Source organism: Onychomys torridus, chromosome 16 (assembly GCF_903995425.1).
Source record: "Onychomys torridus chromosome 16, mOncTor1.1, whole genome shotgun sequence".
NCBI lineage: Eukaryota > Metazoa > Chordata > Mammalia > Rodentia > Cricetidae > Onychomys > Onychomys torridus.
This window is the reverse complement of record NC_050458.1, coordinates 48,592,689-48,619,960: the sequence shown is the minus strand read 5'-3', so window position 1 is coordinate 48,619,960 and position 27,272 is coordinate 48,592,689. Positions and strand designations below refer to the sequence as shown.

Sequence of the window (27,272 nt, the reverse complement as noted above, 5' to 3'; positions counted from 1 at the left end):
CGCCCGCCTTTGGCCTCTTGACACATGTGACAGAGGACGCACGTTAGAGAAAAGAAGATGCAGGGGAAACAGACATCTACACACAGAGAATAAAACTTTGAAACTGATGCAGGGGAACACTTAGAGATACTGATTTGGACAAAAAAATCTTCGGTCCAGAAATAAAAGAATCGGTGAGCAGAATTACAACAAACTAAAAAAGCTTCTCACACAGTAAAGGAAACAATCAAAAGAGTGAAGAGATGGCTCACGGGGTGGGACTCATCCTTGCTAGTTATTCACTAGACAGACAACCGATATTGGAGGATCAAAGTGTAGAAAGCCATGAGCAATACATATAACCTGGCATCCAGAGGATTGAACTGTAGGAAGCCATCAGCAAAAACACATAACCTGGTTCCTAGAGGGGTGAAGGATCTGAGCAGACACTTCCTCCAAGAAAATACAAACATAGGTTGGAGAGAGAGCTCAGTGGCAAGAGTGCTTGCTACATAGCAGGGGGATCAGGGTTTGGATCCCCCCAACACCCATAAAGCATCGGGCATACATGCCTATAGAGCTAGAGTGATGGGTGAGGTAGAGATAATCGGATTGCTGATGCCTAACTCCAGATTCAGCAAGAAACCCTGTCTCTAAGGAATAGGGTGGAGAATGACAGAGCGTGACACCTGATGTCATCCTCTGGCCTCCACACTTGTATACAGGTGTGAGCACCAGCACACACCCATGTGTATATATCATACACACAAACACAACACTCTTACACAAAAAACACATTAAAAGTTCATCTTTAATAGCCATCAGATAAATGCAAATTAAAATTTCATTGAGATTCTACCTCACTCCAGTCAGAATAGCTATTTTAAAAATTAATAACCTGGACATGGTGGTACACAATTGTAAGCCCAGCATGCAGGGGGCAGAAAGTCCCAGAAAAGTCAGGACTACAAAGTTTGAGTGATCCTGTCTTAAAACAACAGCAATAATAATGACAAAAACTGGTGAAGGTATGGCGAAAGAAGAGCCCTACACTGCTTATGTAAATGATGCGGTCGCTATGGAAATCAGCATGGAAACTAAGGTAGAATGACCACACGGCCCAGTTACACTTCCCGTGGAGGACCACGGAGCCACGATGATGCCCCTCAACTGCAGGTGAGGGAAACCACAGGTCAGGGGGACAGCTGCAAAATGATAAACCAGAAAACACCTGTTTACTGTAAATTAATGTGTAAACGGAAGAAAGGGGGTGTGGAGGAGACTGAGATGTATAGAAAATGAAGATTAACCCCCATCAGTGATTGTATTAAATATAAAGTGCTTAGAAACTACAGTCAAAAGACAGGGATTAGAAGGACAGAACTTTTTAAAGACAATTACAGGCTGCGTATACGAGACATGCTTTTCCTTTTCCGTTTTTCATTTGTTTATTTGGGGCTGGGGTCTCGCTCTGTAACACTGGCTGACCCCAAACTCATAGCATGCATTCCTTCTGCTTCTGTCTCCCAAGAGCTGAGATCATAAGCATGAGCGACCACACCAGGCTAGGAGACAATTTCAATGGAAAAAAATTTTAAAAAGATGAAAACGAAAGGACAGAAGAAGACACACCATGCCCCAGTAACCAAAAGAGCATTGAAATGGCTTCCCCAATATCAGAAAACGTGTTACTCGAGAGAAGAAAGGATTGTGTAATGATCAAAAGCCAAGCACCAGACAGCCTCACTGGGATGATCACAATACAAGAGAAATTAACACCAATCCTGATGAACACAAAAAAGGGGACACTTTCCAACTTACTATGTGGCCCTTAGATCAAACCAGACAAAGATAGCCCAAGAAAATGACAGATTGTGTCCTTTCAGAGTGTCAAGGTGTCAATAAGATACTGCTAGGTTAGGAGCTGGAGAAATGGCTCCGTGCCTAAAAGCATTTCCTGCTCTTCCAGAGGACCTGAGTTTGGTTCCCATCACCTGCATCTGGCAATCTACAACCAGCTGTAACTCCAGCTCAGGGGATACAACGCCCTCTTCTGGCCTGTTCAGGCACCTGCACTCACACATACACACACATAGATACACATGATTTAAAAATTTAATAAAAACAAAATTTAAAATATGACCAGATCAAACCCAGCAACACACAGAAAGCATTCACGCCTGATCAAATGGGATTTGTCCCAGGGATGCAAGGTTGATTTGATGCACACCAATCAATGTAATGGGTCGTAATACTCACTGGAACAGACACCCACACACAATCATCTTAACAGATGCAGAAAAAAAAAGTGACAAAATCCAATATCCTTTCATGATGCAAAACACTTAAACTGGGAACAAAGGGACCATCTCACTTGACACAGAACATCTATAAATCCCCGTCCTTAAGACGCCACTAATATTGCCATGAAAGGGACAAGTTGTCCACTCTGTCATTCATATTCAGCCTCACATACGAGGTTCCAGCCAGTGCAATTGAGCAAGAACAAGAAATGCAAACACCCAGACTGCACCAGGCTGGAAGAGATGTCTCAGTGGCACGAGCATCTGTAACCCCAGCAGTCCTACAGAGGGTCGGGAGACAGAGACTCCCTGGGAGCTCATAGCCAGTTTGCCCAGTGTACACAGCAGAAAAACAAACAAACCAACAAACAAAAAAGACCATTCTCTAGGTGGAAAGTGAGGACTGACAGCTGAGACCTGAGGTTGCCCTCTAACCTCCATACCCATGCCACTGTCTATGAACACCCACGTTCATGCATCTCTCTCTCTCTCTCTCTCTCTCTCTCTCTCTCTCTCTCTCTCTCTCTCTCACACACACACACACACACACACACACACACACACACACACACACACGATACATACATGATGGACACACTCACACCATACACATGATGCACACACTCACAACATCCAGATTGGAATTGAGGAAGGAAAACTGTGTATTTTTACAAAAACAAACAAACAAAACAAAAATGAATGAATGTAGATAGTTAGATAGATAGATAGATAGATAGATAGATAGATAGATAGATAGATAGAAGGAACCAAGAGCTTGTGGTCACAAGCAAGGAAGTCCAAAGCTGGCAACAAACACCAAAAAGTCCAAAAGTTCCCCCACCTTCATCCCACTGCAGCCCTGGGAGGAAACAGCAGCCCTGCTGACATTAGGTTTTAGATCTGCAGCTTCCAGAACTGGGAACAGATCAATTCCTGTTGGGTCAAACTCATCGGGTTATGGCAATCTGTTACAGCAGCCTCAGGAGATAAATGCAATAGTGAAAACACCAGAAGCCAGTGCTCACGGACTTCAAGGCTGTTGGAGAGAGGGGTGGACTTGAGATTTTCAGAGCAGGTGTGGGGGGGGGGAATGCACCATGGGGGAACAGCGTGGTGGAGGGGAAGTGCTGCTCTTGGTGCTCCCTGCATCAAATTGGAAAGCACCCTTCCCCAGCTGAGGCAAGGCACTTATAATGTCTGGCAAAGCATGATGGGAAAGATGATGGCTCCAGTGATGGTGCTGGCAGCTGTGTGTGCTGAGCTGGACCCCCACCCATTCCACCCCAGAACTTGAGAGTATGACTCTGTTTGGGGACTGGGCCTTTAAGGGGTTATTAAGATAAAATGAGGTCCCAGAGGGGAGACTTAATCCCATATGACAAGGTCCTTACAAGAAGAGGAGAATGGGCACAGGCCCGGTGACAACGGTTAGGTCACTGCCAGAAGATGGCCACAGGCGGGCCCAGATGACTTGATACAAATCCCTCCCTGAGTTCGATCCCCAGCACCGGGTCAACTGGATGTTGTGATACAAGCCTATAGTCCCAGCACTGTGGAGGTAGAGGCAGGAGAATCAGTTCACAGCCATCCTCAGCTATGGAGACTGTTCTGGGCTACAGGAGACCTTGTCTAAAAGCCAGCAGCAGCAAAATTACCAATCAAAAAATGTTACGGTGGCATGTACCAGGATGTGTACACTTTGCCACCTCTCCTTTGTAATTTTTTTATATATTGAAATTATTGCAAAGGTGAGCAGCCTGGATCCTGGCAGGAAGAGGTTCAGCGTGCGGGGTACTCAGAGAAAAAAAGCAGTTCCCAGAAAGCTGCCCTCAGTGACCCACTCTCCCTACCAGAGGATTCCACAGCATTCTCAGGGGGAAGGCAGGGATCCAGGGCCAGCACCTTCCTGAGGTTACTGAAGATGCACTGCTCCAAAAGTCTCCTCAGACACCATCCAGCCACAGTCAACTTATCAAAAGGGGAAAGGTTTCATCCAAAGCCAAGTTCATTACAGTAGCTGAAATAATTATGAGGAAGTGATTAAGCCTAAATGTTTTGGATGCTGAAGAGATGATTCAGTGGTAAAAATGCCTGCTGCAAAGCGTGAGGACCTCAGTTCAGATCCCCTGCACCCTAAGCCAGGTGCAGAAGCACTTACTTGCCTGTAATCCCAGAGCTTGGTAAAGTGGAGGCAGGAGGATTGCTGGAGCTCACTGGCTCCCAATCTAGGTGAGAGCCCTGTCTCAAAAACTCCAGTGGAGAGTGACTAAGGAAGACACTGATCGACATCCTAGGCCTCCAAACACATGCACACACTTGCACACGCACTCACATGTGCATACACAATAAACCAGGAGTAAGGTTGAAGATTTCTATTTCCTAATATAGTTCTTGGGAAAATGGACTATCTTCAGGATGAATAAATATACCTTAGACACTCGGGCATTTGGAAGTAAATTGCCTTGCCATCTCTGTTTACCCAGGCCTTTATTCTACAGTCACTTTCTTGGTCCCCCACAGTGACAGCAGGAAGTAGGTCCCACTTAAGTCTCCTAAGGACACTGGAAAGTGTTGCAAAAGCAAGCAGCTGAGGCCTTTTTCTGGCCAGAAGTAAGGGAAGGATCTGCATATGCAATAGCAATAATAAAGGACAAGCAGCAGCGCCCAGACCCCCTGCAAAGATTGGGGTGCCCCAGAAGAGCAGTTGCATACAAGAGAGGCTGGAGGTAGGAAACAATTACAACCCATCTGACAACAGCCTAGATGCCTATGGTGGACAAAGGGACGGGTGGAGCCAGGCCTGGAGGTACCAGGCAAGTCCCACCAAAGCAGGCAGTCTAGTTTCACTACTGTTACTGTGATTTAAAAAAAAAAATCATGACAAAAAGCAATTTAGGAAGAAGGGGTATGTATCTCACCTTGGAATTCTAGGCTACAGTCCATCATTGTGGAGAAGTCTAAGCAGGGACTTCAAATAGCTGAGCAATCACATCCACAGTCAAGAGCAGAGAGAATGACTGTATCCAGGCTCGTCCATTTGCTCAGACCCAGCTCCACGTCTCCATTCCTTCCCAGGTCAGGACCCTCCTGCCTAGAGCGTGATGCCGCCCACAATGTCCCAGGTCTTTCCACATCCGTTAGCTTCATTACAGCAATCTCCCACCGACATAGCCCCAGACCAGGCCACTGTAAACACCCCTCATTGAGGCTCCCTTCCGGGTGATTTTAGGTTGTGTCAAGTTGACAGAATGAACCCTCACATCAGATGACAGGACACAGCAGGGAACCTCTAGGGGTACCTCAAGAGGGTTGCAAAGTTCAGTAAATGTTTTTAATGTTTTTCTCCCCCCACCCACCCACCCACCGATGGTACTATGCTACTATGACGGTATCAGTTGGGAAGTGACTATTTTGAGGGTTTGCAATGTGATGGAATCCAGCTTTCCTCTGTCAGCTCCCAGCTCCCCTCTTCAGCTTCTCGGCTGTCAACCCAGCCCAGAATTAGCTCAAAAAGGCCCTGCGCTCTTGCAGGTCCTCATTTGCTTCACGCTTTCTGAGAAAGGTGTGAAATTCTCCTTGAGAGAAATCAGAGGAACAAACTTCAGCGCTTCAAATATCTGCTTTTCTTTGAAAACAAATTTCAAAGAGCTAAATTTGAACTTTTCGCTGTCTGATTGAGAAACAGGGTAGGTGCTCACTCGGATGGTATTAATAATTAAAGCCACCACTGAACCCCACCCCAGGCCCTCTGGATGTGTACACATAGTTCCCACCACAGTTACTGCTGCATCTGTCCCTCACCAGGCCCGTGCCAAGCCCTGAATACCCACTGCCCCCCCCACCGCCCTTCCAACCTCAGCCCCCTTTACAGAGAACAAAACTGAGGCTCAGAGAGACGATAGAACACATCCAAAGCCACATGCTGGGAATGGAAGCCAATAGAGATGGGGAGGGGCTCAGGATCCACACACACACAACAGCTCTTAATGACTGTCGTGTTCAGACCTTGCAGCAATATACAACACAGCTCCATCAAGGCTGTGGATGCAGACAGTGAGGCGGGGGAATGAGGACTCTTCAAGTCTGTGTGCTCCCAGAAAGCACTCAGCCAGCCAAGGCCAAGGAGGGGATCTCATCCCCATTCCAAAAGCCTGGGCCTCATTTCAGAAATGAAGCAAGCCAGGACAGTGGATGTGGCCAAATCCCAGCTCCCTCCGAAAACCAGAGAAGTCCTACAAAGTAAGGACTCCCTGGGACCCTGGGCTTCAGGTACACAGGAGGGAAGGGGTATCAGCTGTCCCCCTAGGGCTCAGTTTTCATCTATGCCTGGGAAGAACATGCTTGGTCTCAGTGCCAAGGTGCTGGCATTCATGTACCCTATCCCCAGAGTAGTTGGTGTCCCTGGAAAGGCGCCAGGGCTCTGTCAACCACTGCCACCTGGCTGGGCCTCAACACGTAGCTCCCACCTGCCTGGCAGCTCCGTACATCCCATCTCACCCACACTTCCAGCTGCAGCCCCGGTCCCTGCTTCTCGAAGGTACCACACTCAGGAGAGGCAGAAACAGTGAATTCATCTCACATCTGACTGAGCATCCTCAGCTCCTGCACCTCCCCACTCCGACTCACAGAGGGCCTGCCAGTGACTCTCCCTTCTGAAGAGGAAAGCACTAAGCTTCAGAGAGCCTGGCCATCCTGCTCAAGGTCACACAGCTGGTGGGGGAGTGGAGACAACCCATGGGAGAGTCCAACTCAAACTTAGCCCCAAGTCTGGGCTTTCAACTGCCTTTCCAACGTGTAGGGACCTCAAGGGTTTCTACTCCTTGCTGGGGGTCAGAGGGGAGGTGGATGCAGGGAGAGGCCCAGAGTATCTGTGTCTGTGAAGGGACGCACACTTGGAAGTCAGACTGTGGGCTAAAATAGTGGTTCTTGATCTGTGGGTCATGAATCCTCTGGGTGGGTCAAATGACCCTTTCATAGGGGTCACCTAAGACCATCAGAAAACATTTATATTATAATTCATAACAGTAGCAAAGTTACAGTTATGAAGTAGCAATGAAAATAATTGTATGGTCGGGGGGTCACCACAACATGAGGAACCCTATTAAAGGGTCACAGCATTAGGAAGACTGAGAACCACTGGGCAAAGAGATGGGTGCCTTCTAGATTTAATCAATAACACCACCAAGTACCTATAGAGCGGGTACTATCTACAGCTCTAAGGAGATAGCATCACCCTGGAGTATCAAGGCTCCTGATCTACAGCCCACTCTGGACCTCAGTTTCCCCATTTGTGAAATGGGGACAATGTTACTCAGGCCTGAGGCTGCCTGTCTCAACTTAGAAGTAAAGAAAACACACAAAAATGTCTATGAATTGTGATATCATCATTAGACTCCTGTGAGCTTACACTTGGCTTTGGAGAAAAATGTGCTTTTCAACAGGAAACCCGGGAGGCTGGAATTCTCAAATCCTATCAGCAGCTTCAATGTGATTTGATTTTCATTGATGTTAGTGCAACAGAACATCATTCCTTATCACTACATCATAGCTGTCTTGTTAAATGGAACTGTTTCCTTGTCTGTGATAAAGGCAGTAACCACACATCCCTCCGGACTCGTCTGTGTTGTCCGACAGCATAGCCACAGGCTCCTGTGGCTACTTCGTTTCAAATTAATTACAAAGAAGTAAAATGCAAAACTCGGTTTCTCAGTCACACCGGCGGCGTTTCAAATGCCTGCCACTCCCGTGAGGGCTAGTGGATCCCAAGGCCAGCACAGGTATAAACATTTCTACTACTTCAGAAAGTTCTGGAAAGAGCTAGTCTAGGGCCTTGATACTCACAGCGTGATCCTCAGGGGGGAAAACATTGATGTCTTCTGGGAGCTTGTAAGACATGAGAAACCTTGAGTTCACTGGGAACCTGCCCAGCAGAGAGCCAGATAATGAAGTCTGAGATGAGGCGGTATGAAAGCAAATGTAAGGCCAGAGCCAGATGAAGCGGTGCATACCTATAATCCCAACTGAGGCAGGAGAGTAGCACGTTTGAGACCAGGCCTGGCCTGTAGCTTATGTATAATAAGACTTGATTTCAAAAAGCAAACAGGTAAGATGGCTCAGTAGGTAAAGGGGCTTGCTGCCAAGAGCGGTGGCCTGATGTTGATCCCCAAAACTCACGTGGCGGGGTGGGGGGGGGAGAGAGAATTGACTCCAGTGGGCTGTCCTTTGACCTCCATGCATGCCATGGTTTGCATACCCTCCCCCCCCACACACACACATACCACAAATATAAACAAGATGATGTTTTTAAAGGTTTAAAACAAAACCCCAGGGACCGCAAGGATGACTCGGATTGTAAAGTACACGAGGGACAGCATGGGGACCCATGTGACAACCCCCAGTGTGCACGTGAGAAACCTGGGCAGGACTGTGGCACACACTGGTAATCCCAGTGCTGGGAGGGGCAGAGACCAGAGGATCTTTGGGGCTCTGTGGACAGCCCAACTAGGGGGATCTGTGAGACCCTGCCTCAAAAACCAAGGTGGAGGAGCACCCCAGAAATGACACCTGAGCTGACCTCTAGCCTCTGTAAGCATACACACACACACACACACACACACATGTGCCTCACACACAGAAACATATACGCACACTTACCTCCACCACAGGAACCACACACACACATGCACCCCCCACTCTACCCCACACACAGGAACCCACACACATACATAGGAACACACACACACACACACACACACACACACACACACACACCACACACATACATACTCACACACATGCACCACACACACACACACTCACACACATGCACCACACACACACATATGCACTCACACCTACAACCCACACACACAGGAACCCACCTGCACCCAACATTCACACAAGGACTAGACCAGGACAGCAGACCTCTCCCGTGAGAAGAGGCTGCTCTGTACTGGGAACAGACTCCAGCTCCTGCCGCCTCTCTGCATGACAACAACATTCTCCATGCCCAGAGCGTCTCAGGAGGCTGATGCTGAGCCCAGGTGTGGATTCTGGTGCAGAGAGGTGGGAGAGAGAAAACAGAATCTTCCAGGCATTTCAGAGCTCTGTGCCTGGGGACTGAAGACTTTAGCTCTGTGCTGGCCAGGATTTCCTGGCTTCCTGATTATTCCTGTTCTGGAATGTGATCCAATATGAAAATGACATTTAAAAAACCCACGGGCTTATTTCACATCCAAACACATCCCTCCACGTCTGTGCAGAAGAGAAAGTGTATCACACAAGATTCACTTCCCGAAGGAACAAGCAGCTGGCTAGCTCTCCGTCCACAACATGATGGTTCATCTTCATGGCCAACTTGACTCAATTCAGAATCACCTAGGAGACACCTCTGAGTACTCCCAGTACTGAGACAGTTTCCAGAGAGGTTTAAGAAGACCTAGGCTGGAGTCCTGACCTAAATAAAAAGAAGGAAACTGAGCGCCAGCCTTCTGCTTTCTCTCTCTCTCTCTCTCTCTCTCTCTCTCTCTCTCTCTCTCTCTCTCTCTCTTTCTCACTGTGTCTTTCTCTCTGTGTCTCTCTGTCTCTTTCTCTATCTCTCTCTCTCTGTCTCTGTCTGTCCCTCTCCTCCCCCCTCTCCCTCCCTCTCTGCCTCTGGAGTATAGACAAGATAGGACTAGATGCCTCACGCGCCTGCCACCATGCCTTCCTGCCACGATGGACTGAGCCCTGGAACTGAGACAGAAGGAAGCCTTCCTCCGCGGAGTGGCTTTTGTCAGACTCACGGGAAAACTAAGGAGCTGACAAGAGCTGATGAACCTGAAGGCGAGAGGGAAGGTCAGACCACGTGTCAGGACCACGCTGTGTCCTCCACCCAGAAGGACAGTCCACTCACCACTGCAGAGGACAGCCACCTGTCTGCCATGCTGCATCTGGGAGGCAGACGAGCTGGGACTGAAGCCTGAACAGACCAACCTGGTCCCAGCCTCTCCCTCCACCTTCTCCTCATCCTCTTGTCTTAATGTCTCCGGAGTGGGAGTCTCCATAGGCTCCTGCCACTGTCTCCCCTAGCGTCTAGCACAAAGTGTGGAGTCAGGGAGGTAGGTGCCCTGTGGACACTGGATGGAAGAGGATCACAGTCACCAGTGTGTAGGTGTGCCAGCCTTAGGCTCCCAACTGTCCCACAACCTGTTCAAGCTAGAAGGACTGAGCCCACCTTTCCTCTGTCCAAACACTACCCCATGCCCAAACCCAACAAAGTGCCTTCTGCCTGAAGCTCTGAATTCTCGGACTTCATCTCCTCTCCCAATACCCCCCCTCACTCAGCCACTCTGTGGACCTCCCAGTCCTCATATCAGCCTGAGACGGCAGCTGCCTCCAGGCTGGGACAGGGTCAGCGCCAGCCCCAACCGTTCACATCTCTGCTCAGCCTTCCCCTCGCTGAGGGTCCTACCCTCTCCTGCTACCCTCTGCTCCAGGCCTCCTTGCCCTATCACAGCTCTGGGTGTGTATGCTCTGCCTTCCCCCTCGGCCTTCCAGAGACTCACTGCTGAATCCCCCGGTGCCTGGAGTCAAGCCCAACCCATATGAGGTGCTCAGCAACTGGGAAACAAACGCCTAGGGTGACCCTCAGGGTGCGCTTCCAAACAACCAAGATGTGGAGTCTCCGAGCAAGGATGCCTGTGAGATGGCAGCAAGAGGAGGCAGGAAGGGCAGTGCAGGTGCCCAAGGGGACAGCTGGATGATTTTACTGTTGTAAATATGTATGGGAGATAAAGATGTTACGAGCAACCAAGTAGATGCAGAAAAAAAAAAAAAAAATCCCAAACCAGCAGATGGAAGAAGAAAGTTCAGTCTAAAAGAAAGCAGGGGTGGTATGGAAGACAGGAAGCTCAAAATGAGTGACTGAAAGGGACGTGTCTTATACATCAGAAAACACTAAACAAACCTTTGTGGTTATTCACATAAAATCCTTCAGCAAGATCTTCCCACAGGGAAGATGCGGGTGGAACCCTGGGGATGAACCCAGAGCTAAAGGAGACGTGTCAATGGGGAGAGGTGTCACAGGGGGCAGCGTCGGCACATTTCCATTTTCACTTTGGCCCCCAGGAAGCTCAAACCCCGATTTCCCACTCACAGAGACACATAGCCCCAAGTGTTGATACTCCAGGCACACATTTTTAGCCCACCACTGGGATGTTTTATTATGTCACTATTAGTTTTATCAGCCATCCCAAACCCTTCCATGTAAGATGGGACACAAGTAAGCAAAAACTAAAACCCTAAACCATGCAAGAATTCATGAGCAGTGCAGGGCTTTCAAAGAAATACATTTGTCTTGTTTGAACATTATTATTATTGTTGTTGCTGCTGTTATTTAAGACATACATATTTTGGATTATGGTCCTTAAAAAGACAAAAAACATACAAAATATACCACAGTGAATCACACTACGCACATGTGCGTACACACACACACACACACACACACACACACACATACACACCAGCGGGTCTCATTTCATTTGAGAAGCCACTCTGTTGCAAATAGGTAATTAGCACTTAAGCACACCTTTCAAGGGGCTTATGCATTAACATGAAAATACTGTAATTATGGCTAGCCAAAATTGCCCACTACAACTTCCAATCTCAGGTCTTTCATCTTTATTAGAAGTTAATTTTCTCCCTTTTAGCCCCTAAAACACAGTTTGCTTTGTAAGGGTTGTTTCTTTCTTTCTTTTTTTAATAAAGAACATAGAAAATTTAACTTTTAAACGAATCCCAATCCCCACAGCACTAGGCATCCACCCATCCTGTAGTGGAACACCAATCACTCTTTCTCACACTGGTGATGGTGACTACCCATTAGAATCCATGTCTGCCAGACTATGACAGAAAAGGCACCAGAAATGACGCCAGGCCCCGGTGTTCAAAAGAAAAAAGAGAAAACTCGGTCACCGCAATGGCTCATGGGGTTAAGGCATTTGCCATGCAAGTCTGGCCACTTGATTTTGATCCCCAGAACCCACTGAAGGGTACAAAGAGAGAACTGACCCCACCAGGTTGGCTTGTGACCTCACACAAACCCCTCCACACAAAATAATCATTACTTCAAACAGGGGCTGTGGTAAAAGCACATGAAAATAGTCTCATGTGACCCAGTATAATAATTTTAAATGAATAAATAAATAAGCAAATAAATAAATAAGTAAATAAATAAATAGCAAGAGCCAACTACAACAAAACTTAATCTTTAGGCCTGAGTCTTGGCTCCTGAAAATGTCTGAACACTGATGTAATATGCAATACATTTTCCAGGCAATGCACGTGTTCAGCAACAACTCTTGTTAGCTTTCAAAAGAAAACAATGGGGTTGGGGATTTAGCTCAGTGGTAGAGTGCTTGCCTAGCAAGCGCAAGGCCCTGGGTTCAATCCTCAGCTCCACAAGAAAAGAAAACAATGTACATTGGACATTTTTATTGATTGTTTCAGCTTATTCTTAGAGCGCTTCATACATGTATAAAATGTATTTCAATGATATCACCTCTATTGGTCCCCTATAGTTCCCTTGGACCCAAATCTGTGCTCCTCTTTTTCTTCCTCTCTCTCCTTTTTTCTGTCATTCATTCATTCATTCATTCATTCATTCATTCTCCCTCTGTGTTCAATAAGTGCTGCCCAGATGCATATGGTGGGGACCCTCCACCAGAGCAACTGCAACCTACCTGCCCCAAAGACAATAACTCCCCTTCCCCCAGCCACTTACAGCTGCCAATGGCTTCTCAGCTGGAGTGGGGCCTTAGGAGCCCACCACCCACCCGTGGAGGTTTGTTCTGACTGGCTGGATACTGAGCAGGTCTCAGGCAGGCAGCTGCTGTGAGTCTGTGAGCATCTCCATGGTTAGATTTTTTTTCCTAACTAACATGTCCCCATGGGAGTTTATCTCACCTCATTCTCTTGGGAGGACCAGGCCCACAATCTCCCCATCTCACGCCTTTGGGCACTGACCCCTGTCGTTTTCTTTTCTCCCTGACCCTAGCCTTCTGCACTGCCAGGTCAGATTGAGCCACCATGGCCTCTGGCCAACACTAATGCCAACTTCCCAGGTCCAGCAGCTTCTCTGTTTCCTGTACTCAATCTCCACCCTGCAGCCAGTGGGGCTCCTGAACACAATGTGATACTGGCCCCCACCCCCAAGCCCTTGGTGACCTCAGCAGAGCTGAGGCTAAACTCTGGAGGCTGCGGCAACTGGTCTACACCTGGGCTCCCCCATCTACCAGCACCAGAAAGTTCATGGCTGGGTCTTTCTCAGCTCAGGCCCAAACCCACCATAGTCAGCTAACACCTCGACTCTGTGAGTTGACTAGGGTTTTCTGTCCATTACTAAATGGTCCTCCCCCTCACTGGGTTACCTGGCACTACTCCAGGGGTCAAACAAATCCTTCCACACTATTGTTGCTGACTCTTCATATCAGGGAACATAGCAGACCCCCAGGACATGTATCCACTGGGTTGAATGAGGACCCCTTCCTGTCCCCACAGCTAGGTAGGAGAGGCAGACCCCAACTAACACACACTGGGCCGTAACATCGTAAGGCTTGTGGACCCCGGTGCAGCTTCCCTTCCCTGGATGGGACCTGGAAACTCTAGTCCCACAGGCCAGGTTCAGGCCTCTCTCATTTGATTGAAATGGACTGGGGGTGGTTAACCAGCTGCTGAGAACAGCTGGTTCCTGAGCCACCAGTGGTCCCAGGGCCCTGAGTTCAAGTCCTCTGGGTCCTGACATAAGGCCCACCCCCCCTGATACCCCAACACTGAGAACTATGGAGCCCTTCCCATGCAAGTCCAAAATCGACCTCCAAAGAAGTGCGAGACCACAGGGGCCACCCTAGCAGAGAGAGCCAAGCAGGGGGAGGGAAAGGTCGCTAAGGAGGGTCATCAAACTCCAGCTGCTGAAACACTTTTTGACAGCAATATTCAGAATATGCAGGCTCTGCAGGGGGTTGGCAGGACCCCTCATTCTCCCTGGCTCCTTCACCCACCTGAACTACAAAGTGGCAAAAAGTACCACCCTCGGACCTTCAGCACGGTCACGGCAATGCTACAAAAGAGACAAGATCCAGACCCGGGTTTGCAGTACATCCTCCACTTCCTCCCCGCACCCGCTTCCACCCTCGCAGATTTTAATTAAGGGTTTCCTTGCAGAAGAGCGAGCTCTATTTAACTAAATCCTGGCCCCCTTTTATATTGTCTTCTCTATCGGCCTATGCCAGGGCGCCAGGAAAAGTTAATTATAACTTCTAAACACTCCATTAAGGGTGCACCCCCCCCCCCACCCCATCTTCCTCCTCTGCCCGAGGCCGTGCGACTGAATCAGCCGGTTCATTGTGCCCTTTGCAGACCTCACTCTGCTTCTCTTCCATGCCCAAAGCTAAGCTGCCTTGGCTGAGCTAGCCTGATCTCCATCTCCAGCCCTTTCAGAGGCTCACAGGAGCCCACAGCACGAACAGGAGCCAGCTGGGACTGGCTCATCCAGCACCACACACACTCAGCAGGTGAGGCTGGTGAGTGAAGGGCCCAGACAGGCAGACACCAGCCACTAGTTTATACTGTAGTTTGTGCCACAATGCATGGGGTGGGGCAGGACCCCAGAAGGTGAAGCCTGAGGCCTAGTGACACCCTTGTGTGTGTGTGGGGTGTGTGTGTGTGTGTGTGTGTGTGTGTGTGTGTGTAGGGGGCGTGACCTGAACTGTCTGTTGGCCCTGGAGAAAGTGAAATTAATTCCCTCGAGGTATCCCACTGGTCTTCGTGGGAGTAACAGCTGGGGCGCTGTCTGTGGTTAAGGTGGTTGAGAGGGAAGGAATAGAGGGACGCCTGTTCACAGATCAGGACAGGGTTCCAAAGATGATGGAGAAGCAAAGAGGGGGAGGAGAGCAGGAGAATTCTGCAGAAGTACCAGTTGGGTTCCAGATGCACAGAGCAGAGGCTACAGGGAGAGATGGCAACCAGTGAGCTGCCTTTGGCCTCCTGTCCACCCTGGGGCATGCAGGGACTGACCTGAAGCTGGAAATGGAATAGAGGCCATAGAGACCGTGAATCCCCAGCCAGGGGCCAGGAGGCGGTCCTGGGCGGTCCAACAATAAGCAGACGTCTTCCCAACGGGACGACCATTTATCATTTGGCAGCAGCAGAATCCTGCCCGGTGTCCTTACCCAGGGAGCCCTGAACCAACCAGTCTTGGGGGAGTAGGGGTGGGGGGATGACTGTGCTGCCTGCTGCTGATCACATCATCATCGGAGGAAAAAGAAAGAACTTCCTTTGCTCCATTCAGCAAGTTTTGCATTTTTCCTTTGACTCTGAAAAAAGTTGGCAGATGTGCCCTCAGCCATTCCTGGGACAGTCACAGGAGAAACAGGGGTGCCGCTGCGGCTCCCACCTTCACCCCTCCAAGGACCTGGAAGGACGCCTGTACTGATGAAAACCCAGACTTCCCTGCAAGCTGGCAGCGGCTCAGAGGGAGCGTGGGGTGGGGCTGCTCAGGCCTGGTCAGGTACCTGAACTTGTCTCACTGAGAGTTTATGCTAGCTTTTAAATCTCCCACCTGTCAGGAACTGGTCTGGAATGAAACTTCACATTTATCCCCGAGACCAACAGGTAGAGAAGACATTCCCTGGGGTTCAGCTCCAGGACCCGGGCAGTGGCATGCCTGCAGGCTGAGAAAGGCTTGTGAGTACATTGGGATGACTGGATAGCAAGGTGGAACACTCCTCCTGGACAGATGTACAGCACCAGCCACCAAGGAGACCAGGCCTCAGAGCCATGAGCTCTGTCTTTATCTGCTGCAGAATAGCACATGCTCCCCTTAAGGAAATAGAGAGCAAGGCCTTGACAAAGGAAATGATTCTCTTGACCCAGACACCCATTCTGGAATCTTCCAGAGTATCTGGCCATCATGCCACCACCCTGACTCTACTATTCAGAACTGTCTTTGGAAAGTCATGGAGCCCTCCCCTGTTAAACCCGAAAGCCTCCCTCACACACAGAATCAGTACCAACTTGTAACCAGCCCTCCTCACATGGCTCTCTCTTTTTTTTTTTTTCTGTCCCACCTCTAAGCCCAGGGCAGCCATGTCCCCAGCCCCAAAGTCTTCCCCAGCTCTGCACACTCTACCCAATGTTCACCCTCAGGCCTGGTCCAAAGTCACCATAACCACCCAGCCAAAGGCCTGCACTACCACATCCCCTGGTCCCCAGGTCAATCCTCAGCAGATTCTTGCTTCACTCTATCAACCAGATCACTATCTCCCCAAGAGACTGAGCAGGGCCCCGACACTTACTCCCCACTGTTCCCAGCCCCTGACACATGCTGACTCCTGTGGACCCTCCAGAGGTGAGTCTTCCAGTCTGTTCTGTCTGTGGAGACGGCTGTCTGTTGCAATCACATGTCAACACTCAGAAGCAGAGAGGTTAACATGCATTTAACATGCATTTACAGATAGCCCTGCCAGCTCACCTCATCACAAGACTCTCTGCTCCCAGTCCCCGCTCCTTTCCTGAGGGAGTCCCGATACAGCAAATACCTGTTCACATAGAGTACATGCACTCTACATTTCACAGTGCACAAAGCTTAACTGTTTCTCCCATGCCGGCCTCTGATCTGTCTTTGGAGGTGAACAAGGTAGCCTGACCGCCATGCAAAATGGAGTAACTAAGGTCCAGAAAGACCTCCAGCTGCCACAGTCACCCACTCAGGAAGCAGACCCGGGGTGTCAGCCCCAGACAGTAAAGCCACGCACCCTACCGCGAAGAACAAGTGATGTAACGAAGAGCCTCATCTCAGAGTCCTACCGCCTGAGTTTGAATCCCAGCTCTGCCACATACTAGCTGTGTGGCCTTGGGCAAGTTGCTTTGCTTCTCTGGACCTTGGTTTTCCACTCTGTAAAATGGAGCTAACGGTAGCTGCTCCCTCATGTCATCAGGACTGAAGGAGGGCACAGAGCAGGCACTTGGGAAACACATGCTGTATCCACATGCACTCTACGTGCGCACGCGCACGCGCGCGCACACACACACACACACACACACACACACACACACACACACACGACTCTTTCCCAGCCAGATTCTCCATGCCCTCAGGAGTCTATTCTCCCAGCAGGAGCAGCACCTAACAACCAATAACATTTCCACCAAGTGGCTGGTTCCTGGCCCTGGAGCAAGACTAGAGGACTGCTCCCATCTCTCCAGCCTGCAGCTCACCCTACGCAGTGACATCCCTGGCCTCTTCAAATGCTTCAAGGCAGCCAAAAAGAGAGGCCTGTGGGAGGAAGCCTTCAGGGTCCCATGCTTTGGCCCAAACCATCTGGCCACACCCTGTGCTGACTCCCAACTCCTCTGTCAAGGACCATGCCTCCAAGAGAAATCCCCCATGAAGACTCCCCCTCCCTGGAGAAAAGCCACAACCCATCCCCAGGCTGAGGTCCCTTGAAGATCTGGGCCCATGGACCACTCAACTGAAGTATTTGAGCCATACCACAGGGTCCATGAATTCTCATCTGTCAAAAGAGAATGCACAAAAGAAACATCTCACCAAAGCTATGGTCACATTTCACCAAGGCAGACAGTAGAAAAGAACCTGCCATACCATGCCTGGCACACAGTAGGTGTCTGGCCTGTGGTGACCCTGACCCAGCCAAAGGGAAACTCTCCCCTTTCATCACTCACAGCAGGAGGGACAGAGAGCTACCCTGGGCATGGAGACATGTCTCCTGAAGGAGACAGCCCAGAGCATGGCCAGGAAGCACCCTGGCTGTCAGTGGCCTCGGCTACACACTCCCCTACCCTAGCCTTCACATGTTCTAGCCCAAATGAGCCTGGCTTAAAATTTCCCATTTGAAAAATCAATATTTAAAGTGCCAAGCCTGCCAAGTGGAAGGAAACCCTTGCTTGTAAATATTTGTCTCACTGGCAGAGCTGGGCCTTTCGCTCAGTACAGCTACCCGCTTCATGGCTGGCCCCCTGCTCCCAGTCAGCTGCATGTGGCACACACAGGGACTGCAAAGGACTGGACAAGTCTGGCAGCCGTGGCCACTGGGGAGCTTCCCATGAGAGGGATCGATCGATCGATTGACACACCTACGTCTCCTCTCCAGGACAGCAGGTCTATGCGTCAGGCTACTCAGGAGCCATCCATCTGTCCACCCTTCCCCAAGGCAGAGACAAAGCCACCTCACTGTGACTTTTCCACAGACTCCAGAACATGCAAATTCCCTACTGTAAGTGTTGGGGGAGGAGCCTGCTGGGGGCGGGGGGCTTGCTAGTTCATATCTTTATTTTGAAAAAAAAAGGGGGAAAAAAAGCACCGGGACAAAGCCTTACCCATTACTTTGTGGGTGGGGTCAAGCTCTGCCACCTACACCAGCAGGTGCCCACAGGATGAACTACCTCAGGTCCCTGTGACCCCATGGGGCCACAGAGCAGAAGGGTCTCCTCACTGGAGGCTGAACCACAAGCATATGAGTAGAGGACCTGCCCTGGAATCACTGGTCCCAGAAAATCATTCTTCACACAACAACTCAGCTATACATTCATTTTTTCATTCACCAGCTGCTTCGTGAACACTTACGCCAGGGACTCAAGGCTGAACACATGGGTGGACCACACACATGTGGGCCAAACAAATGGGTAGCCACACCCAGGGTAGGATGGGAGAAAGGTGCAAGACCCAGTCTGAGAAGCAGGGAAGGCTCCCCAAGGTGGTGGACAGGGAAAGGCACAGGATCAAGGTCTAGGGCAAGGCAGGGATGACACATTCCTAGGAGAGGGCAGGGGCAGCTCCGGGTGCCATGTCCTCCCAGGCACTGGGTATGCTCATGCACAGGACTTACCCAACCACTCATTGAACTTCTTCACTTCGCTCGGGAGCCCCAACTCCGTGAAGTCCCCCGCATGGATCAGCACATCACCATAGGGCATCTGGATGGGGTCTGTCCTTGAGTGGGTGTCAGAAACACAGACAAAACGTGTGTAGCCAGGTGGCTTAGGGGCATCATGAGGCACCGGGTCCACCCTGCAGGGAGAGAAGATGCTGTGGGTTATGGGGGGGGCGGGGTCACAGAGCTGTGATCTTGTGGAGTAGTGGGTCTCCAAAACACAGCCAGTCCTTGCTCCCAGCCACATCAACTCAGGTAGCGTCCAACTGAACATGAGCCAAACAGCCAGCCTTCTGGAGGGTCTAGCAAAATGTTCTTGTCTCCTTGCCTCAGTTTCCCCCTCTATTCCATGGTGTGAGGTTTAATCTTCATTGTCAACTTGATGGAACTTTGGATCACCATGGAAATACAGATCTGGGAATTGTGAAACCCTTCCCTAAAGGCTTCACCTTGAATCTAGGGAACACCATCGGAGTCCTGAGGGCTGAGTACCGGCAGTCATCTGGCCCGTCTACTTGACACCGGATAGAATGGAACCAGCTCCCCCACATTCCTGCCACCGTGCCCTCCAAGCCATGACAGACTGTACCCTCCACCTCTGAGGCAAAATAACCCCTTCCTTAAGCTGCTTTGTGCAATGCGGGAGCTTCAGCGAGCCTCTGTGAGCGCCTCATCACCATGCCCACGTGCAGCGCCTACAATTACAGCCCAGCTGTTCTGGACTAAAGCAGCATTTCCCAGCTTTGCTATTGCTGCTGAGCCCATGGAGTTTTATCATCACAGAAATACTCTGTCTCCCGTGCTAGCTGTCTAGGCTTTGTCCACAAGTCACAGTTTCTTTTTCAACCTCTCAAAACCAGCTTTCACCCCTGGGGGGCACTATTGCCCCGCTGACGATGAGTGGCCTGAAATCCCTGGTCCATTCAAGAGAACTGGCCGCGAGCTCAGCACTCAGCCCAGAGGATGCAGAAGCCTCATTGCCAAGGAGAACAGGGGGTGGGGTGGGGGGAGACGATGGGACAGGTGACAGTTTCCCCGAGACTAAGACAGTGTGGTCATTTTGATACCAAGAGCCTTCTGGAGTTGTGTAAAACAAACAGCCTTGCAGTCAGAAAACCAGGTCCCTGAGCCCCGCTCTGCCACTGTCTCTTAGACACAAGCGGAACCCATGGCCTGGGTTTGTGCCTCCCTGGATAAGAACACTCCAGAAATGAAAACGAATACAGCTAAATAAGCTCCATCCCCATCCCCACGAGCCCTCGCAGCCTGCTGAGGACCCTCCATAGGCCCCCAGTCCAGTGTTCTTCACAGAGCATACCGCATCCCCAACTAAATGACTTCACCAGGCTCACAACGCTTCAGAACGACGCAATGACATTTCAACAAGCAGCCCTCTCCAAACGAGTATGCTGCTCGAGGAGTCGTGTTTAAATCTAATTATGCGACAAACCAAAAGCAGTACCGTATCAGTTACATAAATACTTTTAAAGACATCTTTCTAATTATCCTTTTTTTTCAGACAATATACTTCGAAGAAATTTAATTAACACCTTATGAGAGACATGGGTTCAGCATGCTAATGTGCAGGATGCCTCCTCATGCTGGATCTGCAGCAGGTGGAGGCGCCACCGCCAGCCTCTCCCCCATCTCTGAGGCACCACAGGGGGAAAGCACCCTGGGTCCCCCTTTGGGGGTTGTTAAGCCAAGACGGAGCCTCAGCAGCTTGGAGCTAGGCTGACTGGAAAGACGGAGAAATTTGCCAAATGAGCCCAATGATGGGCAGCCAGGAAGGTTCTGGGCTCTCGTCTCCTCTCTCCATACACCCATTCCGTGTTCAATTAGCACAAATACTGAGCGCCTAACAGGTACCAGCTTCCGAGGCCAGTGAGGGCCAGAGGGATGAGCAAGCTAGGGCCCCACCCACCAGGAGCTCACAGATTGCAGGCAGCTACAGATTTGACTAGGCTGTGACCCTGCAGCCTCCAGCTGTAAGAGAGCAAAGGAAGGGCTGAAGACCAGAGAGGGCCCTAACCTGCTCTGGGTTCCTGGAAGCTTCCAGAAGGAGACAGTGCATAAACAGATCTGGAAGGCAAATCTCCCTGCAATTCTCACCTTTCCTGGGTCCTCTGGGAATCCCAGCACCTCCTCTCCAAAGTGGTCTAACAGGTGAGGGATGTGGGGGTCCCCCACCTGTGCTCTCTGACCATCCTGACAGTGCTGACTGGACCACAAGCAGCCAATCAGCACTGGACTACCTACCAGTGGACCCGGGAACTCAGGCAAACCAAACAAATCCATATGTTTTCCCACCCATCACACACACACACACACACACACACACACACACACACACACACTTTACAGATGCCATAAAGTTACAAAGACTAAGTCAAAGAGATCAAGAGAAAGGAAGAAGGGGGAGGCTGGGAGTGGGGGGGCGGGGGAGATCCTGCAGTCTCTCCGTAAGAGGCGACCTGGCCACCAGGCAGCCCAGGGCTCTCATCAACAGGGGCGGTTGTGGGAGCCTTAATTAACTTTACCTTATTTCCCTGCACCCCGAGGCTTCTGAGCACAGTAAAGATAGAAGCCTAGAGATCCCCAGAGAGCAAGTGAGCTCAAGTCTCTTTTCCCCAGCTCAGTTCTGCGGCAAAGCTGTTTGCCCAACCCTGCAAGAAAAGAGAGCAAGCTCGCTCCCAGTGTCTGGGAACTCAGCATCGACGGAGCAGTGTCCCCACATCTGCTCTCTTCTCCCTCCTTGTAACCCTCTGCACAGTACCCTGCCAGCACCCCCATTTTACAGGTGACAAAACTGAGCCTCGGGGAAAACCCGCAGTTTCGGCCACAGAAGCTGACTTTAGGGGCCTAGGGAGATCACTTGGTGGGTAAAGTGCCTTCTGCTCTGTCCTCCAAAGCCATCCTGGACAGTAACATGCCTAGTGTCAAACACCCACACAGGCCTCATAAGAGACACACTATCCCTCAGTTGCCCCAGAGAAAAAGGGTGCTCTGAAGTCTGAGGTTCCTGTAACACATGCAGCTGTGGGCCTTGGCATCGGCCATGTTCTTTGAGAATTCTGCAAAAGAGGAGACTGAAGCCCAAGACGGGCAGTGAGTGGTCGGCCCCACACAACACAATTGCCCTGATCCCCTCTGTCTGGTGCTCTCCCAAGAAGAGCAGGTTCCAAGGTGACCTGGCCACCCTGCCCAGGCACAGCCCTCGGCCTGTGCTTCCCACTGTCTCTCAGCCTTCAGGTAGCTGGTTCTTCCAGCTGAGATGGCCCACTCTGCTTCCCTCAAATGCTGCTGCACCTCTGAGCCCCAGACCCTCCTGCATCCCCAGGGCTCTTCCTGGCCTCACCCTCCCTCCCATCCCCTTCTTTCTTTCAATCTTCTGTACTAGGGCTCAGATATTGGGCAGGGGTTACAGGGGTGCTTCCAAACCAAGCCCATCTCCGAAAGAGCATCTTCAGCTGGACAGGGCTAGGAGATCTGTGACCAGGAAGGTTGGAGAAGGCTTTCCTAAAGAGGGACATGTGAAGGATGTCTACAGATGTGACTAGGAAGAGTTGGAGAAGGCTTTCCTAAAGAGGGACGTGTGAAGGATGTCTATGGAGAAACCAAAGGAACAGCCTGTGTGAAGATCTGAGGCTGGGGCTGAGGAGATAACTCAGTCAGGAGAGCATTGGCCTCAGAAGCAGAAGGACCCTTGAATTCAATCCCTAGAACCCAAGTGAAAACGGGACAAAGATGCATACCTGTAATCCCAGCACTGGGAAGGTGGAGACAGGAGACTGACCCTGAATGGTAAGATCCAGGTCTCCAAAAGTAAGGTGTACAGCTCCTGAGGAGCCACACCTCTAGCCTCCACAAGTACACACACACACACACACACACACACACACACACACACACACCAGGTGCACACACAACACACACTCATACACACAACACACCTATGCACAAATGTGCAAACACACAGACATACACATATCACACACATACACCACACACACACACACAAACACCACAACATGCACATACACGTGCCCACATGCACACTCACGTAAGCACACATAAAACCCGCCAGGAGCCCAGAATGTGGCGGAGTCCTCCTCTGCTTTGCCCCTGGCCCCTGCCCAGCTCCAGGCTGAGTCCTCACCTCGCAGCTAGTAGACTAGCTGAGCCCAGTGCACAGGGCCAAGGGAGTGTCCTGGCTCCATGTGCTCCCCTTCCAAAGTCTTAGCTTCTCTCTCTGAAAGGAGGGATCAGGTGTCAACCCAGTCAAGTGCCAAGGATGAGACCTCTCAGCCTAGCTCTGCCATTCCTGTCCCTACATTCTCCAGCACCTCGCCCCACCTGAGGGGCCCATAGGGTCTCTAAAGGGTCTGGCCCATGTCTCCAGTGACCCCCCAAAGGGAAGAGGGGAGAGTTCATACCAAGTGTGTCCACCCCAGATACCTTCGTGGCAGACTCCAGTGACCCTGACGCTCCCTCTCACTGCCCACTGTTATACCTTCGTGCCCAGGGTCTTGATGCCTGGAGGATTCTCCCGAAAACCTCCTGGGATTTCTCAGCCCCAGGGCCCACAGCTCGAGGCCCCAGATGCAGACAGTCATCACTCTGGCAAAGGCTGACAAGTTACCAGCAGGGTCTCAGGGGCCTCTGAGTAAATCATAAAGCTCAATCAGAGGCCATGTTGAGCTGTCACTGTTATTATTAAATATAAATTGTGGATTTATTAAATGGGAACCTCCCCCTCACTCCCTCACCCCAGAGACAAAGCCCACGGAGGTGATAAATCACTAAGCAGGAGCAACCTCTCTCCAAGGCAGAGTGGCCACTTGTGAAGGAAGTCCCCTACAGCCTGCAGGCCTCCTCCGGTTCAGATCTGGAGTCTGAACGGAAGGGACAGGAGGCAGCGGCCCCAGAGTCCTGTGCCTACCCAGACAGTTGTCCTGCTAAATGCAATGTTGAATTTCAAAGTTCTCTTTGTGTTCCTTCCTAAGCCCTACCCCACACCCCAGTGGCCACTCAGCCCCATTGTTTATGGAAGCCAGGACCCTAGCTGACTGGAGAGGCATTCCATAGAGCAGGCCAAAGGGGAGAGGTCCAGACCATGTGAGGCATCAGCCAGACAAACAACCAGAAAACACTTTTGCTGCTACAAGTGTTACACGCTGGCATGGCTCTTACAACCTGCTGCTGCCTAGCAGCAGATGCCTGGAACACAAGCCCAGTGCGAGCAGGCAGCTGCCTCTCATCACTTCAAGCACCAAGTTCCACGGCCAGGCCTGGCTCTTGCTACAGTGATGAACATCAGCCACTCACATGACTCCACCACCACCCGGAGACTTCTCTATTGCACCCTCGGCATCACTGTAAATATCACTTGATGGTTGGGGAAACTGAGGCATCAAGCGGCATGAGCCTCACCCAGGTAGGCCAGCCCAGGATCCATGTTTCTCACCCACAAGCTGCCTAACTGTTCCCAAGGAATCCAAATGAATGAACAAAGGAAGGGAGAGGGGAGAGAAGGGCTGGCCTCCACTGTTCCCTGGTTAATGGGAACAGCTACCCTCTCTCTCTCTCGTTCACTCACTGCCCTTCCCCAGGACATGGTCTGGCCCCAGGGCCTGTAGCCAGCCTCTCCTACGAAGGCCCCGCTACCCAGCAGGCACCTCTCCCATATTCGCCCTCTGTGGGCTCTACCCCTCTACTCCTTCTGCTTAGCCCAGGAAATCCTAATACCCCTTCCAATCACCCCTACCCCACACTCCTTAAGGTCTCAACTAGAACCTATCTTACCCAGAAGGTCATTTCCAAACATCCCAAAATTGATGGACCTTCCTCAGCTTTCCTCTCCCATCATCCTGTCTGCCCCATCCAGTCACATTCCACAGTAGCCCCCAATGGGCAACATTTCTGAGTCCAGGACACTCACAGATGGGTATGCAGAGAACACAGATGCACATCAGCCCCCACTGCTCTGTCTGAGGGCCTGGGGCTCTCCCACATTCCCACTGGACAAGATCAACTCCAGCATCAGGGACCTCGGTATTATCATCTCTAATCCCACCAACAAAAAAAGATAATCTAGGCAGAGAAAGACAGGCCTCTGCCTGCAGCATCTCTGCCAGGCTGCTAGGTCCCAAAGACCAAGAAGAGATGTGCCCTCAACAGTGCATTCCGCCTGCCTAAATCCTCCAGTCTGGTTCCCAAATTAAAAAAGTAAATAAAAATAAATTCTTTAAAAAAAAGAGGCAGTACTGGGCTAGAAATCCACCAAAAACTACACCTTCTGACCATGTGGGATGAAGCCTCCACAGGAAGGAGCATCGTTCGAGCAAGTGCTACTGGGAAAATAGGCATTCCCACATTGGAACTGCCCCTCCAGACCACACAACCTTCGATGCCACCTTTGATGCCCTGCTTCCATCCAATGAATTATCTCCTCAGCACACCGTTGAACAGAATGTGGGGTTGAAGGAAGCCACACTGGACGGAGGGGCTACACACCACTCCACTACCCCGTCACGCTGGGATGTGAGCAATTCACCCATTGTACCTTGTCCCTGAGTGACAGCTGCTGGGACATCTTGAACCTACTCACTATTCAGAGGCAGGGCTCCTGCCCCTAGAGGAAGCTCAGTGTCCGCAGCCCCAGGGATAACCTAACCTTCTTGAGAGGGGCTTCTAGCAACCCCACAGCACAGGGTCACCTGTCCATAGCTGCCACCTCCTTGTTCTGTCAGCAGGGAGCCATCAGTCCCTCCCCTCGGCGGGATCAAGGTGACCCTGATCCAGCACAGTGTGTGAAACGGAGACGAGGTGGTACTGAACCCCCAGACCTCCTTCGGAGAACACTTCAGAAGCATGGGAGTCAAACAAAGGGGTTGGAGCCGACTCATCCGGGATGGGGTCCTAACCTATTGGGCCTACAGCAGACCCTCTCCCTGTTTGTGACTCAGTCTCCCCGTGGGAGTAAATCAGACTAGGAATTGGGAGCTACATCCTTAGGCACAGCTGAAATTCAGCCCTAGACATTCCCCCCAGAACAAGCGAGCCTGGGGTGGCAAAATTTGTGGTCCCATCGTCAAATCTTGGATCTCTCTGTAAAACCATCTTATTGTCAAACACTTCTGAAGCATTCGCCAAGTCCAATCAAACAGGATGAGGGGCCACTGTGGGTCCCTAGGGCCACTAGTCTGGGGCTTCCCTCGGGTTCCTCCCAACTTCAACCCAAGTGCAAGAGCACAGAGCGCTTTGGGTCCATGAGACCCTAGAGTGAGTGTTGACGGACGTACCAGAAACCAGGAGGCACCCACATCCCTGTCCCTTCCAGGTCCCCAGGCATCAGCACTTACATCTGCACGTGCGGTGGCTGAAAGCGGCCCTGGTTGATGTTGTAGAAGGTGAAGGCCTGGGTGGGGTTGGAGCTGTACTCATCCACCTCAATGATGAGTCGGCCATGCTGGTGCCGCCGCGCTGCCATCACGTGTGACTGAGAGAACGCCATGCCCAGGCCACAGGGGAGCAGGGCCAGGGCCTCAGCCTTCAGGATGCCAGCATCCCACCTAGAGCGCCACATGGACCTCCGTGGGCCACCGGGGCATCTCCCACTACCACCGCAGCCGCCACCACTGCCGCCTCTGCCTTCGCCGCCGCTGCCGGATCCCCCGCCAGACCTGCAAACAGACTGAAGAGACGGAGCAGAACCATGCGACAGTTAATCTGTTTGGGATTTGTTTTATTTAATGTCAGATGAAGATTTAGAAAGAGGGAAAGGGTGGGGGGGGGAGGGGGGAAAAACACAGTCGCACACAGCTCAAAAACTCATTACAAATCTTTCCAACTCAGCAGTTTGATGAATATACTTTGAAAAAAAAAAAAAAAAAAGGAAAGAGAAGGGAGGGAGAGGACCATGAGGAAAAAAGGAAAAAAAGAAAAACCCGCGATGCCATGGACGGATGCATGCATGGTCCAACATGTTTAAATACTTCAGACATTTTTTTTTTCCTCCAACAAGAGTCTCAGAGCCTACAGAGTAGCTGAGCTGAAG

General features: G+C 50.8%; 1 protein-coding gene across 3 annotated transcripts in view; it reads right to left on the bottom strand.

The window, feature by feature from the left end:
• Positions 1-27,272, bottom strand: part of Mpped1 (metallophosphoesterase domain containing 1) — a 77,855-nt gene that overhangs the window by 38,120 nt on the left and 12,463 nt on the right. For 2 of the 3 annotated variants that reach the window (XM_036208403.1, XM_036208404.1), the window contains exons 2-3: positions 26,578-26,909; positions 19,169-19,350 (exon numbers count right to left, since the gene is read on the bottom strand). The exons of the other annotated variant lie outside the window; for it this stretch is intronic. In XM_036208403.1, the coding sequence (XP_036064296.1) occupies positions 19,169-19,350; positions 26,578-26,909 (514 nt within the window). The remainder of the gene's footprint in view (positions 1-19,168; positions 19,351-26,577; positions 26,910-27,272) is intronic. 3 annotated transcript variants of the gene reach the window in all.